The sequence below is a fragment of the Haliaeetus leucocephalus genome, unplaced genomic scaffold (assembly GCF_000737465.1).
Source record: "Haliaeetus leucocephalus isolate CR32 unplaced genomic scaffold, Haliaeetus_leucocephalus-4.0 Scaffold138, whole genome shotgun sequence".
In the NCBI taxonomy this organism is placed as follows: Eukaryota; Metazoa; Chordata; class Aves; order Accipitriformes; family Accipitridae; genus Haliaeetus; species Haliaeetus leucocephalus.
In genome coordinates this window covers 2,591,031-2,613,325 of record NW_010972574.1, presented here as the reverse complement: position 1 = coordinate 2,613,325, position 22,295 = coordinate 2,591,031, and the positions used below count along the sequence as shown (strand labels likewise).

At 39.9% G+C, this 22,295-nt stretch overlaps 1 protein-coding gene across 1 annotated transcript in view; it reads left to right on the top strand.

Moving 5' to 3' along the window:
* Window positions 1–22,295, top strand: part of CD44 (CD44 molecule (Indian blood group)) — a 57,303-nt gene that overhangs the window by 25,464 nt on the left and 9,544 nt on the right. Inside the window, exons 3-6 of the mRNA XM_010586019.1 lie at window positions 430–566; window positions 2,004–2,075; window positions 2,755–2,994; window positions 5,118–5,213. Of these exons, the coding sequence (XP_010584321.1) occupies window positions 430–566; window positions 2,004–2,075; window positions 2,755–2,994; window positions 5,118–5,213 (545 nt within the window). The remainder of the gene's footprint in view (window positions 1–429; window positions 567–2,003; window positions 2,076–2,754; window positions 2,995–5,117; window positions 5,214–22,295) is intronic.

Genomic DNA, 22,295 nt, shown 5'->3' with positions numbered 1-22,295 from the left:
GTAGATACGATGTCATGGTTTAACCCCAGCCAGCAACTAAGCACCACGCAGCTGCTCACTCATTCCCCCCACCCAGTGGAATAGAGGAGAGAATTGGGAAAAAGAAGTAAAACTCCCAGTCCCTCACTTTCACTGCCTTGCTCTGGAACCGATCGCTGTGAGTAGTAAGATGCTCACTTAATTAAAATCAGTTTAGCTCTAGAAATTACATGCAAAATGGTGTTGAGTGCCTGGAGGGTGATGTAACTACATGTGAGAAAGGAACACCCTTCATATGCAAAAAGTATGCATAAATGCATGCACTTCTTAAGAACAATGTAACATGAAAATAATGGCTTCTTCGTGGCTTCTTCGTGTTTGAGATATCTAGAACACTTATGTCATCTGCTATAATATGTAATATGGTGTATTTTCCTCTGTTCTTCACAGGTACGGGTTTGTAGTGGGGCATATTGTTATCCCACGAATCAATCCCTATCATCTTTGTGCAGCAAATCATACTGGCATTTACAAACTTTCAGCAAACACAACTGGTCGGTATGATGCATACTGTTACAATGCCACAGGTATGTATATGCTTTTATGATGTATTTTAGATACAGATTAACTAACAATAACATATGTAATCTCCTATTTAAGGTACAGGAATGAGGGCTTCTATATTAAATATAATCTGTTTTTCAGCTGAGAAGAAACACCTTTTGTCAGCCTCTAGGAGTGTATCTATAATGCCAGCAATTAATTTGTTCTATTTTGTCGTTAGTGTGTTTTGAACTAAACAATTTTCTGCCCTTGAGACTAACTTAATAGCCTCAGAACAGTTCATTATAATGGCTTAATACAGTGAACCACTGCAGCAGTGAATCTAAAAGATGTAACTGTTGTAGGCGGTGGCACTCATCTCTTCGGTTCATGCACATGTGAGCTTCTATAGCGAACAATAATTATTTGTGTTAAGGGATACTAGGAGTGGCTGCCACCTGCAACAGCTCCAACTCCCAGGGTGGCCATCCCAGGCCCATAGACGTGGCTGCTGCTCTCCTCTTTGCAGGTTGATCCAGTATTTGCTCCCAGGCAAATCTCTGTTCAGACATAGGCAGTTAGATTGCGATGCGGGTCAGAAGCAGACTGCTTTCTTCTAAGGTTTTGAACTTTTTAATAGTTGCGAATATTTTACTAAATTATTAGGAAAATGTAGATAATCTTGTGACGGGTGCTGGATGCAGGATTTGAAGATAAAATCCGGACTAATTTCAAGTGTCTTGAATTTCAGTAGATTATTACATTCACAGCAGAACCAGATCTTGCAGAAAGCTGTGGGCAAAATCCATTGATGATTTGAATGGCAGTGACATTTTTTGATTTTGTTCTTGGTGGTCATATCGTTAAAAATCATCTTTGCATTGGCATAGCATCAGGTGAGCTGCCATCCTCTGTCACCCATGGATGACTCTTCTGGTGCTACAGTGAAGTCCATCCCCACCAGAGCTTTCTAACTCCTCCTGAGTCTTATTCCCTTCTGGGAGTAGGAGCAGGCGGCTCACACACTGGCCCCGAGCGTGGCACTGCAGCCCGCCAGAGCAAGCGGTGATCACCGGACCTGGGGACCTGGGGACCTGGGCACGCTCTGCTTGTGCAGAGCCCTCTGTGGAGGGGATGGGGTCTCTCCGGCTAAAAAGGATTAAAGCTGCCGCCATGACATGCATTGAAAGCGGGTCATAAGGCTATTTTAACTGACGCTGATCACAACCATTTTCTGGAAAGGTTGTGGAAATGGAGAATCTTGTCGTTAGCTGACAGAACAATCTTGAAGTGCTCCACCTGGGAAGGAGCAAAAAGGGAACGTAGGTAGATCAGTGAATAATGTTTGATTTGGAAATTTGTTTTCAATTGTCCACATCTGCAGCTGATGCTTTGTGATTATGTACAATTAATATGGGTATACTTGTGTCTTTTTTCTCAATTTTCTCAAATTAATATTTTCTATTTTCCTTCTTTTACAGAAACAAGAGACAAAGCGTGTGAGCCAATTGAAAGACTAGATACTTCTTTCCTCAACAATCAGGGTGAAATAGGTACTGTATTGATTTGAAAGACCTGCCACTTGTTTCACTTTTAGGATCCAGTTATCTTTTTTTACATAAACAATTGCTAATATTGAAAATCAAGCCAAACATAAGAAAAAGAAGTCAAGAGATGTTCAACAGCAATTAAAGCAATTAGTCCCTTGTCTTGCCCTAAATCCTGTGGAGCTTGGTTTGTCACAAGGTGCTACCAAACATTTTTTATATAGGTATTTGACATTTTTTAGCACCTCAGAGCTGCTAACATTTGTTTGACATATAGGACTTTACTTAAGACAGCAACCTTTCTACATCTTATTTGAGCTGCTGGTTAGAAAAGCAGCTGGAAGTGGAAAAAACCTCTCATAATAAATTATTTGTCTGAATTCTAAAATTCTGATTGACTGTACAGAAGCCAAGATTTTATATTCAAAATCAAACTGTCTGATCAAAATGCAGTGTAGGCCCTATATGTTTGACAAATATATACATTAGCATATACACATTAGACATAGCTTAGTGATGTATGACCTAAACAGATGAGATAGGATGGCAAAAAGGGATGAACTGATATTAATCCACAACGGTTTCTAATTTTTTTTGTTATAGGACTTAAACTGTTTAGCATTACTGAAATATAGCTATGTAGCTTCTTGATATTATCAGCTGCTTAATTTCCTCTTTCGAACAGTCATTGACAATGCAGATGGCTCACGTTATAATGTAGATGGCACGCGTCATAGTGGAGAGTCCTCAACCTCAGGTGCGGATGATGAAAATGCAGGTAGCGGATCAACACATGACACAACTCCCATGGATACCTCCATCAGGAGATCCAGCCCCTCATATTATGGAAGTGCTACTCCAGTCTCACAGCTGCCAGATCATTCTTCTGGAGGGGGTGAAAAAGAAATTCCTAGAAAACATTCTGGTAAGGACAGTAAGTTGCCACATTAGAATAATTGAGTGAAGGATTACGTTGTTAGTTAAAGGATATCATGAGGGAATGAGAAGCACTGTCTCTAATTTGTATCCTGGAGAAGTAAAAGGAGAATGTGTATCTTTGAAAGAAAAGAGAAGCATTCTGAATTTCTAAGGATTTTTTTTGCTTGCACTGGAGTACAAAGCAGCCACACATCAACATAGTTTCCCACATAAACCTTCCCAGGATGTTGAGAACAGATGGTTCTGAGAATTTGCTCTTGTTCTTATTAAAATATTTATTTCAGTAAAGGCTCAAAAACATATCCAGCAGAGGTTAGTGAGGCTGAGGGTATGGGTATATAGAGATAAGGATAATATATTCTTATCTGTTCTCTAAAAGGATGAATTGACATTAAGTAATAAGAACAAGGAGGATTTTACAGTACAATTGATTTCTCTTTGTACAAATACAGGGGTATTTTTAGGACATCTTATTACAGCATATTACAGAATGCACAGAGAGATAAAAATGTCAAATTAAAATGTTATTACTGTCTTCTTCCTTTAGGTGGTAAAGCCAAATCTATTTTCATGAAGCCCTATCAAATACAAATGCCATACTCTGTTCTAGGGCATTCTGCAGGGTGGCAAATTAGGGAATTAGAGTACCTTGCCTGTATCTTGCTTTCTTGTGAAAGTGGCGTGAATTGTATTTCATCTTTCATTTTGCTTGTGTGGCTGAAAGTATCAGAGGTCTGAATGACTAGATGCCATTGAACCTAAAGGATACAAATATAATTCATCCTCCAAGCACAGTAAAGTTGACTGTGTGACCTCTGACTACAAGCTTTTTATCAAATCACCAGTAACATTCCACTGAAGGATACCAGTAGTTTGCATCATTATCTTCAATACTGAAATTAAAAAAAAAATAAAAATTGACCAGAAGTATTATGATTATAAAATTACTTTTCACAGGTGGTATACTCATGACATGTTATGCTTGTTTTTCCATGTAGTTAGCATCATGGTAAATGTTAGGTAAATCCTAACATTCTCTTCCTAAGGAACTAGGATCAGAGCCATTCCCCAAGGTGTATGTGACGTATTTCAATTGCTTGCCATGACAACTCCTATCAACTCTGCTTACATGCAGAGTTTAGATTTTTGGACTATATCTCAGAATATATCTCAGTGGCATGGTTTAATCCCAGCCAGCAACTAAGCACCACGCAGCCGCTCACTCACTTCCTCCCCAATACCCAGTGGGATGGGGGGAGAGAATAGGGGGGAAAAAAGTAAAACTCATGGGTTGAGATAAGAACAGTTTAATAGACAGAAAAGAAGAAACTAATAATGATAATGATAACACTAATAAAATGACAACAGTAGTAATAAAAGGATTGGAATGCACAAATGATGCGCAGGGCAATTGCTCACCCCCCGCCGATCAATGCCCAGTTAGTCCCCAAGCGGCGATCCCCCGACCCCCACTCTCCCCAGTTTATATACTGGGCATGACGTCACACGGTATGGAATACCCTGTTGGCCAGTTTGGGTCAGGTCCCCTGGCTGTGTCCTGTGCCAACTTCTTGTGCCCCTCCAGCTTTCTCGCTGGCTGGGCATGAGAAGCTGAAAAATCCTTGACTCTAGTCTAAACACTACTGAGCAACAACTGAAAACATCAGTGTTATCAACATTCTTCTCATACTGAACCCAAAACATAGCGCTGTACCAGCTACTAGGAAGACAGTTAACTCTATCCCAGCTGAAACCAGGACACTCAGTAAAGAGGGGAATACCAATAACTCACTCATTGCTCTAGAACCCCTCTCCAGATGGTATACAGGTAAAATTAGAGCTTGTATCACATAAACAGATCATTGCCAGAATGTTCATTATCACTGTAATACATACTGCTCTTGAAATAATCTGTTTTGGTGATATCCTTACTATGTTAGTAAAGTAAGGCTATTTGGGGTTGAATTTTATGAACAACCTAGTCTGTATCTTTCTCCTCTCTTGGACTAATAAATGAAGGAATGAAGCTTGCAGTATAGAATAATTGAAGTAAGTACTGGGTTGCAACTCAGCTAATGAAATAGTAATGATTCATCCATCACCAAACAGATTATGAAGTTACTCCTGTATCGCCTGACATCTCTTCGATGACGCCAGCTGATGATTCTCCTGAAAAAGATGGTGGACAGTATCCTGCGAGTACTAGTAAGATTTATGTATTATAATAGCTACATCAAATACAGATTGCATTAAAACTGCTTTCTTCTTCCAGCAGGGTATTCTGGTAAGTGTTGAAGTATACATGATAGCCAATTTTGGAAAGACATTGAAAGACAGTACTTTCCAGACTGGTTAAGTCAGAAATAAACTTTACTCTCTGGACAAGGGGAGAAATAACATTTACTGTATGTTTACTTCAATGCTTATACGTGAGTTCATAATGATTGTTGTTTTGTGTTTCCCACTGCTTTTTTCTCACACCTATTTACTCTATGAGGCACCACCAATTAGCACAACCAATTATCACTTGAAGTCAATTTATTTCCGAGGTAGAAAAGGACATTTTTGTCAATTTATGATGAAAGTGCCTGTGATTCTAGTATATTTATGGTTGTGAATGTGGGTAATCCACATCAAAACCATGGCCTCGCTCACCAAAGCAAGTGCTTTAAGTGGCAGTTCCAGTTGCCAAGCCACTTGTGCACTGCAAAAACTAATTTTGTCGTTGTTGGCAAAATGCATGAGAAAAAACTGGGGCCTGTGTTGGCTCCACAGGCTTTAAGGGCTCAGAACAGTAGCCATTTTCTGTGCTTTGTCCTTGAATAGCTGTACTGAGTAGGAAAAACCACTGCTTGTGTTGTTTTTATCAAATACATAGTGCACAGCAGCTACAGCAAATAAAAAACTTTTAAAGTCATCTTACATGTTTTGAAGTGGAACTGTACATACAGTCACTCTAGTTCTTAAGTTTAAAGTGATAAAGATCTTTGCCCCAGAAAATAAAGTGAACCTAAAGGGAGAAAATTTTAATTATACAGAGGAGACCTACAGAGGTGTGTTGCAGTAAAGATTGAATGGGTAGAAATGAAAGTTTCTTCCTGCTGACTCTTTTTTTCGCACCATGGAAGCCCGGGAATTTGCTTAATTGTTGTTGCTGATGATAGATGGTTAAATGGTCTATGTGACTTGGAGAGATGGTGCCCTCGTTATTGTATTTAGAAATCACAGGATAGAGGAAGAATAATTGTATGTCTCACACAGTTAGCAAAAGACAGAAATCATTCAACCAAGCATCTTGTCTCAGAGGATGTGAAGGTTAGTAACACCTTATGAATATGTAGATGGAAAAAAGAAATATCTGATTGGTTTTCCCCCAAACCTTGAAATCAAGTAGAGAATTTTCCGGTGCTTGTTTCAAGTGAAAGGTTTTGCTACAAAGTACTGCCTCTAAGGGGTGGAGGGGAAATTCCACCTGGTAACAGTGGGGAGTTTGTCTGGTTGACTCTGGTGGTGATTTTTCCTTCCTATTCATTTGCTTTTGTATGCATGTGTGCTTTCGGTTTTTCCTTTCACTACTTCATTATCAAATGTATTGATCCTAAATACATATATCCCTTGCTTTTGCTAACAGTTCTCTCTCATGGGCATGACTATTTTAGAGAGGGAAAACTAGAGGTATTTAAGATTTTAAAAGATCAAAATAACTTTAGAGCTATGTAATAAAAGATGTCAATACTGATATATGTGTATCACAGAAGTGATAGCATTGGAATGATTGCTTATTGGTTTAGGGCTGATACATTGATTCTCTGGAAAAAAAGATTATGAAGGTACTGCACCTGGGCTTTTCTGGTAGCTTTAGCTATTAGTCAGCAACATCACTTTAAAGCCAAACAGACCCATTTCATTTAATTTTGCTGCATTACAAATGAATGAGTGATTTAGCACTCCTTTCAGAAGTTAAGTATAAACTATGCATCTCCATGAGAATTCATCAAATATTCAGTAGCATAGGAGAAAGTTACGTGGAGAACAAAATGAAAAGAGAGAAGAACAAAAAAGAAAATAAAGCCATGCCCCAATGTCTGCTATTTACATTGTGCAACAGTGCAGGCTCATTGAAATATCCTGGCCACAATTTAATTTCCCAGAGAAAAATGCCACAGGCAGGAAAGTAGAAAATTAAGAAATAAGTAGAGAAAACTATTCACGTATATCTTCAGATAGATGGCTGAAAATATAGCTGTCTAATTCTATAGTGTGTGAAAATGGGAAACAAAACTGTTGGCTCTCCATCTATACTACCCAGCATTTGTAAACTTAAAGTTTGGTGAAAAGGTGTCTAGCTTGATCAAAACACTTCTTTACTATGGGTTTGAAGTGAGCAATTGCCACAGCTCCTTGTTCTTCAGATGATCCTGTTTCATTGTTGCTCTGGCTTTGGACATTATTGGTGATGTTGTCCATCAAGTTCATGGTCCAGCACTTTGCCATTGATTTTCTCTTCTGGCTGGAGCAAGATTTTCTCTTTGTTATTAACAAGTTATAATTCATCTGTAGATGTCATGGATCAGATGTCATAAAATTCTGTTGCTGATCAATGAGATACTTCCCTAAGTTATCAGAGCTAATTCCTCAAACAGTAACTGCGACTGATTTTGTTCATCCATATGGAATAGACATTTTAATGCTCTGGTGGATTTCCTTTTATTTGGTTTGGAGCATTCCCTGCAAAACATCTCACCAATAAAAAAGTCTTATGTCCGTATTTTGGCTAATCTCACAGGAAAGCATCTGCATTGGTATTTTGCATCTGGAAGGAAGCCATGAATACATATTCATCAATTAAGAAAATGAGCTCCTAAGGCTTGTTGTGGAAAGCAGGTAGAGGTGCAAATTTTGCCAATTACAGCAAGTCAGATGGCAATTATTTAGTTATTCAGTTATTTTCTCGTTAACCAATGTTTTGGCATCATCATTTTGTTTACAGTTCTGCTCCAAATCTGACACCACCTGGGTTTTGATGGTCTGTTGCTCAGAGATCAGATTTTGAATGTCCAGGTTTCACATTTTCTGACACCAGTGCCAGAACAGTATTAGTAGTACTAAGTTTAAGGAGCAATTACTGACTACGAGAAGAGACAATATTTTTTCAGACAAGGACAGCTTCTCAGAAAGGCAAAATCTGTCAGGTTTTGCGGCCAAATACTGTGGTTTAACCCCAGCCAGCAACTAAGCACCACGCAGCTGCTCACTCACTCCCCCCGAATGCCCAGTGGGATGGGGGAGAGAATAGGGGGAAAAAAGTAAAACTCATGAGTTGAGATAAGAATGGTTTAATAGAACAAAAAAGAATAAACTAATAATGGCAATGATAACACTAATAAAATGACAACAGTAATAATAAAAGGATTGGAATGTACAAATGATGCGCAGGGCAATTGCTCACCACCCGCCGATGGACACCCAGCCAGTCCCCGAGTGGCGATCCCCCGACCCCCACTTCCCCCAGTTTATATACTGGGCATGACGTCCCATGGTATGGAATACCCTGTTGGGCACGTTGGGTCAGCTGCCCTGGCTGTGTCCCCTCCCAACTTCTTGTGCCCCTCCAGCTTTCTCGCTGGCTGGGGATGAGAAGCTGAAAAATCAGTGTTATCAACATTCTTCTCATACCGAACTCAAAACATAGCTACTAGGAAGACAATTAACTCTATCCCAGCTGAAACCAGGACACCAAAACAGCTACACCTTGAAAAAGTGCAGTTCTGAGTTTAAGTCCATACACTTTGTACACTTTGCAGTTTACAGATAAGCAAAAACATAACTACTGCAGAGTGAAGAATATCAGTTTATCCTGTTTGATCTTTAGAACTTTGATTCCTAGGTCTTGCATTTTCCAGTGCTTTCATATATTGCACAAAAAAATGATCAAAACTGGTGTCTTTAATGTTAGTCTTGAAGGTATTTTTCTGAATTAATTATTTAAAGATTTTTTTCTGAATGCAGAAGAGTACATGATATCTTCATCTTCAAGATATAGAAGATGGTCTAAATGCTGATAAAAATATTGCTTGTGAGGAATTGCCAGAATAAAATTTTTCCAGAGAAACATTTTGAAGTAGATTTTGCTTTCTTTTGGTGAATATGTGTATGACTTGAACCTCAGCTCTTCTTGGAAACACTGTTTCTCAGTTTATTGATGAATACCTTAGCAGAAAGAAAGGTTAAAATATCACCTAACTTGCCTAAGGGATTTCAATTTCTATGGTGTGCATGCTTCTGTTAGCTTTGAATGCTTTTTGTCAAAATACTGGGCGTATTTCACATATGGTACATATGTTGATCTGTCACAACTAAAAATACTATGCAGAATTCTTTGACTTTACTGGACTTACAGAGCTGGTAACACACTCTTACACTTTAGCAGAATGTTTCAAATTTCACTTACACTAAAAGCATTGGATATTTTTGCTGTCTGAAGAATGTAATGATACCATGGGTTCATACATTCGCCTTGCACTCACATCCATCTCAGTGGCATGAGCATGCTCAGGGTGACGGTGCTGGTGGACTTGACTTTGCTGGAGGAAAAGTGCTTCTCGAGAAATAATAACAAGATCTTGGTTGAACGAACCATGTCCTATCAGCTCCAGGGCCTCATCATGACAACCTGGAGAAAGCCACCACCCAAGCCTGGTGGAATCCATTCTCAGACCACTGGTGGTGGTCAAACCCTGGACAGAAGACGCAAGAACCCACGCAAGCAACCACGGGTAAAGAATGTCCTGCTAAGAGGGCGCTTTGATTAGGGGCTGAATAACCAGGGCACCAGGGCAGCAGCCTTCAGAAGCATTAAGTGGAGGGAGGTTGAACGCGTGGTCTGTGCCACTGCTTTTTGTTACTGCGTGTTTGAAGTGGGACAAGCAAAGTACTGGGCTATCTCTCACTGACCGTACATTTGGTAGCAATAGAGCAGCTGTCCGCATTGTTCATGCGCTGCGGAGCTATTCTGCATGCCGGAAAGGGATGAGTATGTGAGTCACTTTATAAAGGATGTACATGGGTTTTTCTTTTTTCCTGTTTGGAGGCAATTTAGAAGTAGACTATTCCAATGAGAAGGACTTGTGGGAGAAAGGAAGAAAGTGTTTTCAAGCCAGTACACTGTGCTCACTCTGCTAGGAGAGGCCAGGTACGGTTAGTGCTGCGAGCATGCATAGGGCATGGAAACGTAGCTAAGAGCCCCGTTGGGCAGCTTCAGCAGGGCCATGGCAGAGCGATGAATCCCTTGTGGGTGGAAGAACCAGGAGGAGATATGGACCATGGGACGCAGGGTGCTGTACACTCTTCTCTGTGATTGTAAGGCTGCACGTAAGGGAGAGAGGGAAGCATAACTGCTGTCAGCAGACGACCTTGTGGGTTGGGGCTTCATGGCAGATTTAACATCATCACAGCAGATGTGACCTCAAGTGGCAATGGTTCGGATGACGAAGACTCTTCAGAGGAGGTGACTTACCCAACAGTGTTTCCAGGCTGGGACAGGAGTGTGGCCAAAGACGCGTATGCTCCAAGTACTAGTAAGGAACTTCCTTTCTCTTTGGATGGTTTCTTTCTTCTTCTTCCTGTCCTACCCGATGTTCCTCCTCCTTTGCCACACATATATTGTGTGAAAATTGGATTCTCTCCCAATCAGCTCCTGTTTCAAACATATCTCCCATGTCACAGGAAAAAAATGTTTAGATCTTGTGACATCCATCTGTATCCTTAGAAGCACCATCTTCCATTGCTTCTAGAATTGATGTCTTGTCTCCATTCATATCTGACTTGTGGGCTTCCCCCGTGGCATGTTGTGTCTCAAGGAATAATTCCTCTTTGGAGGGATTTTCCAGCCTCTATACAAGTGGCACAACTATTTCTGTTTGCATGCCAATCTCTATTTGTCTTGCCTAGCACAGTGGGCAAAAAGGCTGTAGATTCCTGTAATTTTTCTAAACAAAAATCTCTCCCCATCCTTAAATGCCTGTCACAATCCTACAGAACATTACTATTTGAAACGCTATATTCTGAGAAAATATTGTGCATTGGTAATGTGATAGGAGTAAAGCTGCGCCTCTCTCTCCATGCTATGCTGATGCCTAACTGGAAAGTGTTCCTGGTGTGGATTTTGCTGACAGCATCAGGACAAGGGGAGCGCATGTGTCTTTCGAGGGGAATGGCTGTAGTTCTGAGCCCAGGTCCTTGGCAGCATTGGCTTCATGGGTTTGTCAGTAGAAAAGGAGGCTAAACTAATGGGTGTGCTTATCTCTGGGTGTCCCTTTTACCCATCGTGGATATTTCTTTCACCTTTTATAACTGATTTTGATCTTATGTCATCTTGGTGGATGTTCCTCATTCTGGGCCCTATGTAAGGCTATCTGCTCTCTCCTGTTGGCAAAGTCTGTGAGCTGTTGGCAAAGCCTGTGAGGAACTCATTAACCTTGTTGAATGTAAAGGGCTAGCAAAGACTCACAGGGCTTTTTGATGACGCCTCTCAAGGGACCATGTTCTTTCTTGGGACTGCCACTAGTGCTTGCATCTGGCTGTCTGAAGAATGTAGTGATACCATGGGTTCATACATTCGCCTTGCACTCACATCCATCTCAGTGGCATGAGCATGCTCAGGGTGACGGTGCTGGTGGACTTGACTTTGCTGGAGGAAAAGTGCTTCTCGAGAAATAATAACAAGATCTTGGTTGAACGAACCATGTCCTATCAGCTCCAGGGCCTCATCATGACAACCTGGAGAAAGCCACCACCCAAGCCTGGTGGAATCCATTCTCAGACCACTGGTGGTGGTCAAACCCTGGACAGAAGACGCAAGAACCCACGCAAGCAACCACGGGTAAAGAATGTCCTGCTAAGAGGGCGCTTTGATTAGGGGCTGAATAACCAGGGCACCAGGGCAGCAGCCTTCAGAAGCATTAAGTGGAGGGAGGTTGAACGCGTGGTCTGTGCCACTGCTTTTTGTTACTGCGTGTTTGAAGTGGGACAAGCAAAGTACTGGGCTATCTCTCACTGACCGTACATTTGGTAGCAATAGAGCAGCTGTCCGCATTGTTCATGCGCTGCGGAGCTATTCTGCATGCCGGAAAGGGATGAGTATGTGAGTCACTTTATAAAGGATGTACATGGGTTTTTCTTTTTTCCTGTTTGGAGGCAATTTAGAAGTAGACTATTCCAATGAGAAGGACTTGTGGGAGAAAGGAAGAAAGTGTTTTCAAGCCAGTACACTGTGCTCACTCTGCTAGGAGAGGCCAGGTACGGTTAGTGCTGCGAGCATGCATAGGGCATGGAAACGTAGCTAAGAGCCCCGTTGGGCAGCTTCAGCAGGGCCATGGCAGAGCGATGAATCCCTTGTGGGTGGAAGAACCAGGAGGAGATATGGACCATGGGACGCAGGGTGCTGTACACTCTTCTCTGTGATTGTAAGGCTGCACGTAAGGGAGAGAGGGAAGCATAACTGCTGTCAGCAGACGACCTTGTGGGTTGGGGCTTCATGGCAGATTTAACATCATCACAGCAGATGTGACCTCAAGTGGCAATGGTTCGGATGACGAAGACTCTTCAGAGGAGGTGACTTACCCAACAGTGTTTCCAGGCTGGGACAGGAGTGTGGCCAAAGACGTGTATGCTCCAAGTACTAGTAAGGAACTTCCTTTCTCTTTGGATGGTTTCTTTCTTCTTCTTCCTGTCCTACCCGATGTTCCTCCTCCTTTGCCACACATATATTGTGTGAAAACTGGTTGCTCTTCTCATCAACTGTTCCTTCAGAAATGTCTCTTTTGTGATTGGAAAAATCATGGGAGGTCCATATCGATAGAATGAATATCTCTTCTATCACTACTTAATTTTAAGTTCTCATTTTCATGCCTATTTGAATGCATGCATTCACTCAGGATTTTCCAAGAAAAAGAAATGTTCATATTTTTTTCTATTTTTTTCTTTTTTGTGGAAAAAAGTGTTAAAATAATTCCAGTTCATCTTATTTATATTTTATCTCTATACAATGTAGACTTCTTGCCTGTGGAATATGTTCAGGCACAATTTGGGGAGGCTAAACCACAAGTGCCCTTTTCATTGGGAAGCGTTAACAAAATGGTCTCATATTTGCTACCTTCCACACTCTTCCCATGCACTGTTCTGACATCATCTCATTTGTTTTGTGACCTCAGATGTTTAAGCATGATCCAATACCACAACTAAGATATTTTAATACGCAGACTTATTTTCCTGACAGGAATATTTCCACAGTGATCATCTGATAGCTCTTTTTTAACTAAAATGTAATCCATATCTAAAATAATTTTGTCTCAATACCAGAAAACCACCACATATTAGGATCTTCACGTTTAGAAGAAAATACAAAATGAGCAAGTCATCTTGCTTTGGGATTTTTTATTCTTTTGCCTAAGTTTTGGGTATTTCTGGTGTTAATGTCTTTATCTTTGAGGTTCTTCATTGGTCACTTATTCCACATGGCATATTGCATTCCAACTACCTTTAATGACCTAGTGGTATCTGCATGCTCCATGGGTGCATGTATACAGTCTCTGATCATAGACTCTTGTGGAAGTTTTATTTTATCTGTTCAATTGTATTATAACTTTATTGACTAATATTGGCTTCGGTGGCTGTCAAGGTGCGTTCGTTTTTTTGCTGACCATAGCTTTTAAGCTTGGTGGTGGATATTCTAGCATGAATCTGAGTACTTAGAAAGCATGTTTTACATGTACGCAGACATCTACCATATTCTTTAGGTGCAGCATTATTCTTCAAACTTGAGTTTAAATGTCTGTAACTGCTGTAATGGTTTTGTGCTACTTCTGCTATACATCATTCTTCTATTGCTTGTTTTTCCCATTCTTCTTGGGACACTTTGCATCTGTCCAATGCAAAGAAAAGAACAACTGGGTTGAAGTAAAGGAATTTGATAAGAAGAGTAGAGAGACTACAGTTAAGCTATGCATGAATTTCCATTTTCCATCACCTCTATGGCACACACTAACAGTAGAGTAATAGTGGCAGATGTAGAGCATGGTCAGCATTGAATCCTCCATTGTCCTAACAGCTGTGGACTTGCAACATGAAACACTTCTGGAAATCTCCACACACAGTCATCAGAACCCCGCGTATACGGATGAAGAGGAGCAGTATCCTAGCTCTGCCAGCAGGGGTAAAGCAATTAAGCATTTCAGATAATATTGAGATTTGTGACATAATTCAGTGAAGTATAACACTGTTTTGGCACAGCTGGTTGTAATTCCCATACCATTAGCCTCAGTTCAGTACAATACCTTTGTATTATTTGTACTAGAGCCCTCAGAGTTGGCATCTATAATATCCATCTGTCGTTCCAAGTCTACCTCTTGCATCTAATCTTCATTACTTGCCACTTTTCCTCACGTCTCTGGGTTTTTTAAACTTGTACTGCCAGTAGTGTAATAAAACTGAGTAGATTGTAACATTTGGTGACCCACCTTGGTGAGAAAAAAAATTGCCTTTTTTCCACTTCAAAATTTCTATTGTGAAATCTGAAAAGTCAAAAAAGGGAGCTAGTGATTCAAATACATGAAACTGTGCTACAAAGGACAATATACTACCTCCAGATGAATGTGAACTTTTTGCTACCAATGTTACTGCCAGTAGCCAACTGAGATACTGAAAGTGTGCTCATGTTCTTCAAGCCTAAAAACCTCTGTAGGCAAAGGCTCACAGACTGTATTCTCCAGCTATTTTTGTTGTGTACCTAAATAGTTTCCAGTTAAAATTTTTTGAAAAGCATAGCTGGATATGAGCTTCATTTTCAGGATGTTTTGGCTATAATGCACAGCTTTACCCTGTTAAGGAGAGGTGCAAAACTGAGTAGCTGGAGACACAGCTATATACAGCTGGATTGGGGGCCAGCCTTGTGATTGCATAAAATTAGATTGTACTGAAAAGAAATACATTTCACTGGGACTTGTGGAAAGCCTTCTTATCCCTCTGTAAAAACAAGCATTTTCTACATCCTGTGGTTTTTCTTTGGTTTTATATGATCTGCCTTCAATAGCTAGATACCTGTCATTTTGAACAGTGAAAGTTTATACAATTGGCATGAGAACAGGTACTATAATCACCCAGAAATAATTTTTGTGATAACTTTCTTTTAGTTCTGAAGTATTGTTAGATCAGTTGTATTCATACATTAGTTAATTTTAACTTTTATTTACAAGATAATCTATATGTAATGGGTTTCATTACAAAAATAATGAATTACATTTGCATGAGTGCTCTCTGTATGAACAATTCATTGCCTGGATGTGAAGATAAATATTCCTCCAGTTTTGCTCTTTTGGGGAAATATCATAGGTTTCTCTAGCTGGTAACTTATGGCATATGTAACAGATCTAGCTTATTCTTTGCACACTCTGATTAAGGACCTTTGCTTTACCTTTAACATAACATTCATGGAAACATTTGATACCTAAGGCAAATATATTTCAAACTGAGTTCTAATGCTCATCTTAGTGTTATAGATATTCCTTTTTTTCCTGGTGTATCTTTTCTAAGCCTTTTAATATTCATTAGAAAATCTCTTATGGTGGTGGTACTTCAGGTGATTTCTGACTGCATCTTCTGCTATGTAAACAACAGCAAATTAAAGAGTGAGCAAAAAATTTATTTTGTCAGAAAAAGCTTTAATTATTACTGAGTTCAAAACAAGTATACTTTTCAACTTTGAATATATGAACCTCCCTATTTCATTCATCCAGTCCCAGAAGAAAGGACAATTTCCTTGGAGCCAGCCTTGTAATTGTCTAGTTGAGATACTAACTCAAAAGAGAAAGTTCACCATCTTTTTCACTTTCAAAACCCCAGAATACAGACTCAACAGTTAAGTTAGTATTAATAAATGTGAAGTAGGGATGCAAGCTGTTGTTTTGATGTGTTCTTCCACTGCTTCTCCTATAGCTTTTCTTTGCGATTGGTCATTTGGATACTTTCTAGCACACTTAAATCTTCTTCCGATCCTTGTGATGCTTTTGTGTGATAGGGTTTCCAAGGGACTTTCGTCTTCTTTCATCTTTCATTTCACATCAAATGTAACAATGAAAACAAAAAGCCAAAACACAAAAGCCAAGCACTCTTGCTCTGTAGACCATGAAGATGAGAATATGACTGGTGTTGGGTGTTTCGATCATTATTGATTCAATCATCATCTTATCAGCACTAGTTACAAGTGAAAATGAAAAACATCAAGGACCAACCCAACATCCGCTATTACACAGTGTTCATTCTGGATGGATAAGTCAAGAGCAAAATCCTGCAACTACCACAGGGAGTACTGAACAACACGAATTTACTGTTGCAAGTGAAAATGATATTGAAAAGGAATCTTCTCATACAGGTAATATTACAGGTCACATTTTAGTAAATTATCAGGGTTTACTAAAGATTTAGTTTTAGGATTTTTTTACTAACAATTTTCCATTCTGAGGCCATAACGGAGGTTCTGTGAATAAACCTGAGCAATTCTGATGTTATATTATATATTTTTTTAAAATTATTCTGTTCTTCAGACCTGTTCCTGGAGGTTTGTTTTCTCTCCTATTTGGGTTGCGTGTCAAGACGTGTAGTAGATTAATTCAGTAACTGTCTCCTATGTTTTGTTTTGTGTCATGCAGTCACAAGGCTTTAACAGGCTATCTGCCAGGGTTTTATCTGTAGGAAACAGTGAATCCTTAAATGGAAAAATAATAATGTCTGTTGTATTTTTCACTTATCCAGGAGCTGTGTTCACTCCCCTCTTGCAAGTCATTATTGAATCTGGGTTTTTTTTCAGTTTTTGTTAATATGGCATTAATATCTAAAAGCTTTTGTCTAAAATATCTACTCACCCCACTTTTGAACTATGACAAGATGACACTGGTGATGAAGGGAAGAAAGCAAAGTATAGTGTAGAATAAAAGAGAGGCTTTTCTCTTCCATTAGTTGAAGTAATTGAGACGTAAAAGATCAAATTGTACTATAAAGCTAGTAACTGAAAATTCACATATATTAGTTTCTGTTCCTGTGAGTGTACTAAGTTTACTAGTTATTGACTGATGTGGTATACTGAGCACTGCCAACAGTGAATTTAACACTGTCATCATCTGCTCTTGCAGATGATCAAATACGGCCACTGAAGACAAGCATATGATAACCATTATTTGAGATGCTGTATAATGTGGATCTATTCCTTCAACTATATGTAATCTTATTAGCAAAAGTTTTGTGTAGCTCACTGCTACAGCTGTCCCTAAGCCCACATTCCTTTAAGATATCAACCCCTGGTGTTTCATCAACATCCTTTAAAAATCTGGTGATGCAGTACAATGTATAACTAATATATATAAATACTATACTATACTACACTACTAGAACAATATAACTTGGCCCAGTTGCAATTAAAATTTTAACACACTGGCAAGTTTCTTGGGTTTTTTGTAACTGGTTTGAGGGGGTTAAGAAGGTTTATGCTACTTAGAAGTTTTGGGTACTTTTTCACTGTGACTGTCTAATAAAAGCTACAGATTGGTTGATATGGACAATATCATGTTTTTCTAAATAACTGCAATATCAAATATTCTCCAGTTGAATGGTGTCTTACTTATTGTGTGCACCATTCACAAATCTGCAGCATGTGCTAGCCTTCCCCTCTGTCAGACTTCTTTGTCTATTTTCCTGGGGATGCTGCAACTAATAAAACAGTGAAATTTTGAGGGGGGAGAACTGGATAGTCAATACACTCAAATTCTGTGATTAAACTCTTACTGATGGGTCATATTCTTGCAGTTATTTCTGCCTTTGTTGTTCTTAATTCTGCATTGGTGGATATTGGTTTGATATTCAACCAATACAAAGTCAACAGCATAATTTGGGGAAATACTTTTGAAAAACAAGGTGCTATCTTGAATCTGAAAAGCTTATGCTCAGTTTGAGGAAGGAGTTAATTCTATTGGTGACAGTAGGCAGCTTTTCTAAACATAAACCAGAATGAGAAGCAAATCTGCTTTACTTCTCTTTGCCATTAAATGTAGTAGACATGTGAGCAAGGCCTGTCATAGAGACAAGAACCGAAGAGGAGAATAATATGAGAAACGGATCTTTATATAGTGAGTTCATAATTACTTCACCATCATCATAACAGCTATGGCCTCCAACCATGGGGCCAAACAGAATGACTCAGCGCAAGACCCATTGGTGTATCCAGATTGGGACAAGGGAGAGGATTACACACAACGTGCTATAATGGATAGAATTATTCCTTCCAGAGAGAATAATCATGAAAAAGAGTCTTCCGCTACAGGTACTAGTAATAATATCAATCAAGTATATTTAATCACTTATGTCTCTCAGCCTATCTTGGAAAGATATTGCATGAAGTTGTAGAGAGGAATAACTTACTGATCTCTTTAAGACATCGATATAAATTATGGATTGATTAATTTTCTCTGTGCTTGGCCTGGATGGTGATGAGATGGAAGTTTCCAATTTTAGCTCTGTGTAAAACATTTATTTTTTACTTACCAACACCTCTACCATTTATACCATCAAAATAACATTCTAAAAACGTGATATGAGAAACACATGACTTATTCCTGAAATAAGAGGAAAGGTAACTTTAATCCTTTCTTAAACAGAAAATGCTCAGAACCTATTTTTGATTTTGTGAAAACTAGTTAAATTTCTATTATGGTTCCTGTGTTCCTCTGATGGTATCTCTTCTGTTTCATTGCTTCTGCCATTATACAGCATTAGCCAGCCATTCTGAAAAAGCAGGACAGCTTAGGTTATGATAACAGAAAGCTAATGACAATGAAAATAAACAGAAAAGCCTGGTTCCTTTTCTTCTTTATGATCTAATTAGAATAAAAAACATAAAGTCTACTCTGCATATAAGACAGAGAAGAACAGTGTGGGTGGTGGGCTCAGTAAACATGATACCACAAAGTAATTCTAATAGGTAAACTCCTTCAGCAATGCCAAATTGTGAAGCTGATTCTAGGAGGAAACCTAGGCTTATGACTACCATGGACAGAACAAGGAATTACAACCATTTTCTGTAACTTGTCACCCCTCAGAGTCTAGAGCAAAAAAGGAGGATCAGTGCCTGTAGAAAGGGTTCTTAACCGTCAGTACTAATATCTGTAATGTAAAACGCGCTGTAGCAGGACTTGACAGTGTCCCTGAAGCTGAGGTTCTGTGGTCAGCCTGAGACGCAAGTCAGGGAATTCTCCTGACAGCTGTGTCTATCTCCTTTCCCTGTGTCCACTGTCCTTGGGAATCTTTTGGATTAAGTAAAAAAGTGGATGAGAACAGCACATGAAAATGTCTGATCAATAGAGAGAGCAGTGATGATGTACGGGAGGACAGAAGGTCTCCCTTCTCTTCCCCTTTTGTGGTGAGAAAGGGGTACCAGTTGTTTCAGGTGAACAGGAGACTTGAGCGTGGTGGAATGGGAGGGGCAAGGCAGCACCCACATGGAAGTAACAGCCAATTAAATCATCATGATAACAGCTGTTGCCTCTCCTGACGGTGCCCACCACGAAGACCCAACTCGGCCGCCTCTCCCTTCAGATCATGAACCAGGATGGGGCACTGAAGGCATCGCACGTCCCACAGATGCCCCTGAGGAGCATGTCCACCACAGGACGACGGCTAGTTCGAACAAAGCTGATGATGACTCTTCTCTGATGGGTACCAGTAAGAATAATGGATCATACTCATTTCTCATGCCTGGTGCGAAATGAGACATTATTTCTTCTGAAATCGACTCCTTTCCCTGTCCTCCTCACCTTGGGGTTCTACGTTCTCGGTGTGGAATTGCAGTGCAAAAATCTGTGGTGGGATCTGTGCTGTTGATAGAATTACCTTCTGGACAAGGCACGAGGGCCTCCTTGCTGGTACACTTGGCGTTTTCTGTCCTTTGCTGAAGCATGTTTCTGGGCGGCCTCCTGACTGCTCTGCAAGACACGCACTTGGGTGATTCTGCGTCGCCGGCCGCATCTTCCTTTCTTGCGCGTCAGTGGGATCAGGCTCGATTCGCTTTGGCACCATGATCGGTGTGGTGGAGGTGCTCTGGTGGGTTGATCAGATGGCTTGCTCCTGTGACTCAGCAGCAGCACCATCGCCGGGGAGTGCTGTCCCGGTGGTGAGGGCAGGGCAATCCTAGAAGAATTACGTCCCACAAATTCTGCCTTCAGTTCCTCAGTCGCCCTCACCAGTGGATTGCCAGGCAAGACCGCCACGGGCCTGGCGGCAGCATGGCCGCTCACTCCTGAGTTACAGGGTCAGGTTGCTGCTTCTGCGGTCTCTTCCTCTGAAGGTCTTCCCTCTCCATCTGTCACTGGGCTCTGCACATGGAGCCAAGGTCTCCCTCCAACAGGGTGAGCATGTATGTGGTGCTTACAGGTCTCTCAGAAGCCAGTGACAGTGTGGAGGAAGAAGGGGAGGCCTTCATGTCTGCTCTCCTTCTGTGCTATGGTTGAGGAAGATGGACATGCTTTCGGGCTTGCCGTGGTACGGGAAAGAGGGCGATAACGTGGGTGGTGGTTTTGTGCGTGCTCACCTTTAAAGCTGATCATGCCATCGTCATGGCAGTCACAGAGTCCGTGGGTGATGTTAACCGAGAGACAGCAACCAAGGAGCCGCCGGCACCCGGCACTCCGCCTGCGACTGAAAGCGAACGAGCAAACGCCACAGGCGGTTCCCACGTCGACTGGATACCGGGAGTTTTTCCAGACACGGAAGATCATCTTAACCGATTGCAGACCCCTCTTCCTACTAGTAAGAACTACAAATTGAGAGCATTTTCATTTATCCATTGGTCAGTTATTATTTCGGACAACAGCAATCATCCAAAAATGTGTACTAAGCATAAATGTAAATTATTGTCATATTATTATTTCCTTTTTGGTTTGGTTTGTTTTTTTTTTTTATGACCTGCTTATAATATGTCGTTAAAGTGACTCTCTTCCTGTGCAAAGCAGGGGACATTTGCTAAAACACTGAAAATAGTGTTTTGAAAATAACTTTTTCTAATATTCTGTTATCTGTATATGGTAACTCAACTATTAAAGTGAACAAGTGTAAACTTTCTCCTCATGCCCATACATAGGTGATAGCATTTTGTCTTTCTTTTTTGCTGGGCACAAATGATAGCTATGTAACACTTAACTGTGTGTCACTTTTTCTTCCACCTGTATTCCCTCTAGTTGAATATGTATCAAAAGAAAGGTAATTCTCCATGAAACCTTTTTTTTCTTGGTTTGTTTACTGTTGTTATCTTGCCAGTGATTAATTATAGGTATGTTACTGGGTTGTAACTGACATTTAATTTGTGAACAACTTCTTTTTTTTTTTTCCAAAGGTTTATTCTTCTGATAGAGTTGCTGCAGTTAACAGTAACAGTGTTTACTTATTACACTACATATAGTGTTTCTTTTTGTGTGTGTGTGGTCACATGCTAGTAGTATGGGAAATGAAAGGACTTTTCCTTATTCCGAAATGCAGTTTCCATACAAATAACCATTCTAACAGTAAGGTTTTTTCCAAATGCTACTTCTCATGCACACTAATCCAAATACTATTTTCATGTACTTTCTTGGAAGTTAGTGGAACCATCCCAGTGTAGATTTTGGCCAATGCTCTGTGGACGTTCTTTGCACATAAGCAAGAATATGTACCTATATTTTTATAGTATTATACAGCAAAAACCTTAAAGATAATTCTGTTAGTAATTAATGAATTAATGTTAATTCATACGTTGTCAGGTAGAATTTGGCCTACTTTTTTTTTCCCAGAATTTATATAAACCCAGTAAAATCAACCCTATCAAAATTGCCTGAGTTATAGTATTTTAACATAAGCACAGCAATGTAAATGCAAAATATGTATTTGATAGAATTTTATTGGAAAGATAAATCTTTTTTTAATAATGGTTTCCTACTAAAACAAACTAATTTCTTGAATTTCACTGCACTGTTCACTTAATTAATCCAAGCTGCCTCCTTAACTTTATGTGAAGACATTACACACTATGAAAACATGTTTGTTACCTTTTTGTTTTGAGCACATAAAACCTGTAAGAACTGGTTTGAAGATCATTTTCAAGGTGAATGTCTGTGTCAAATCTTTGCATTGTCAGTGCCCTGGCAAAGGCTTATAAGGCCATATTCCCCAAACTCTTCCTTTTTTCATTTATTTTCTCTTGGTGCTTTATATAAA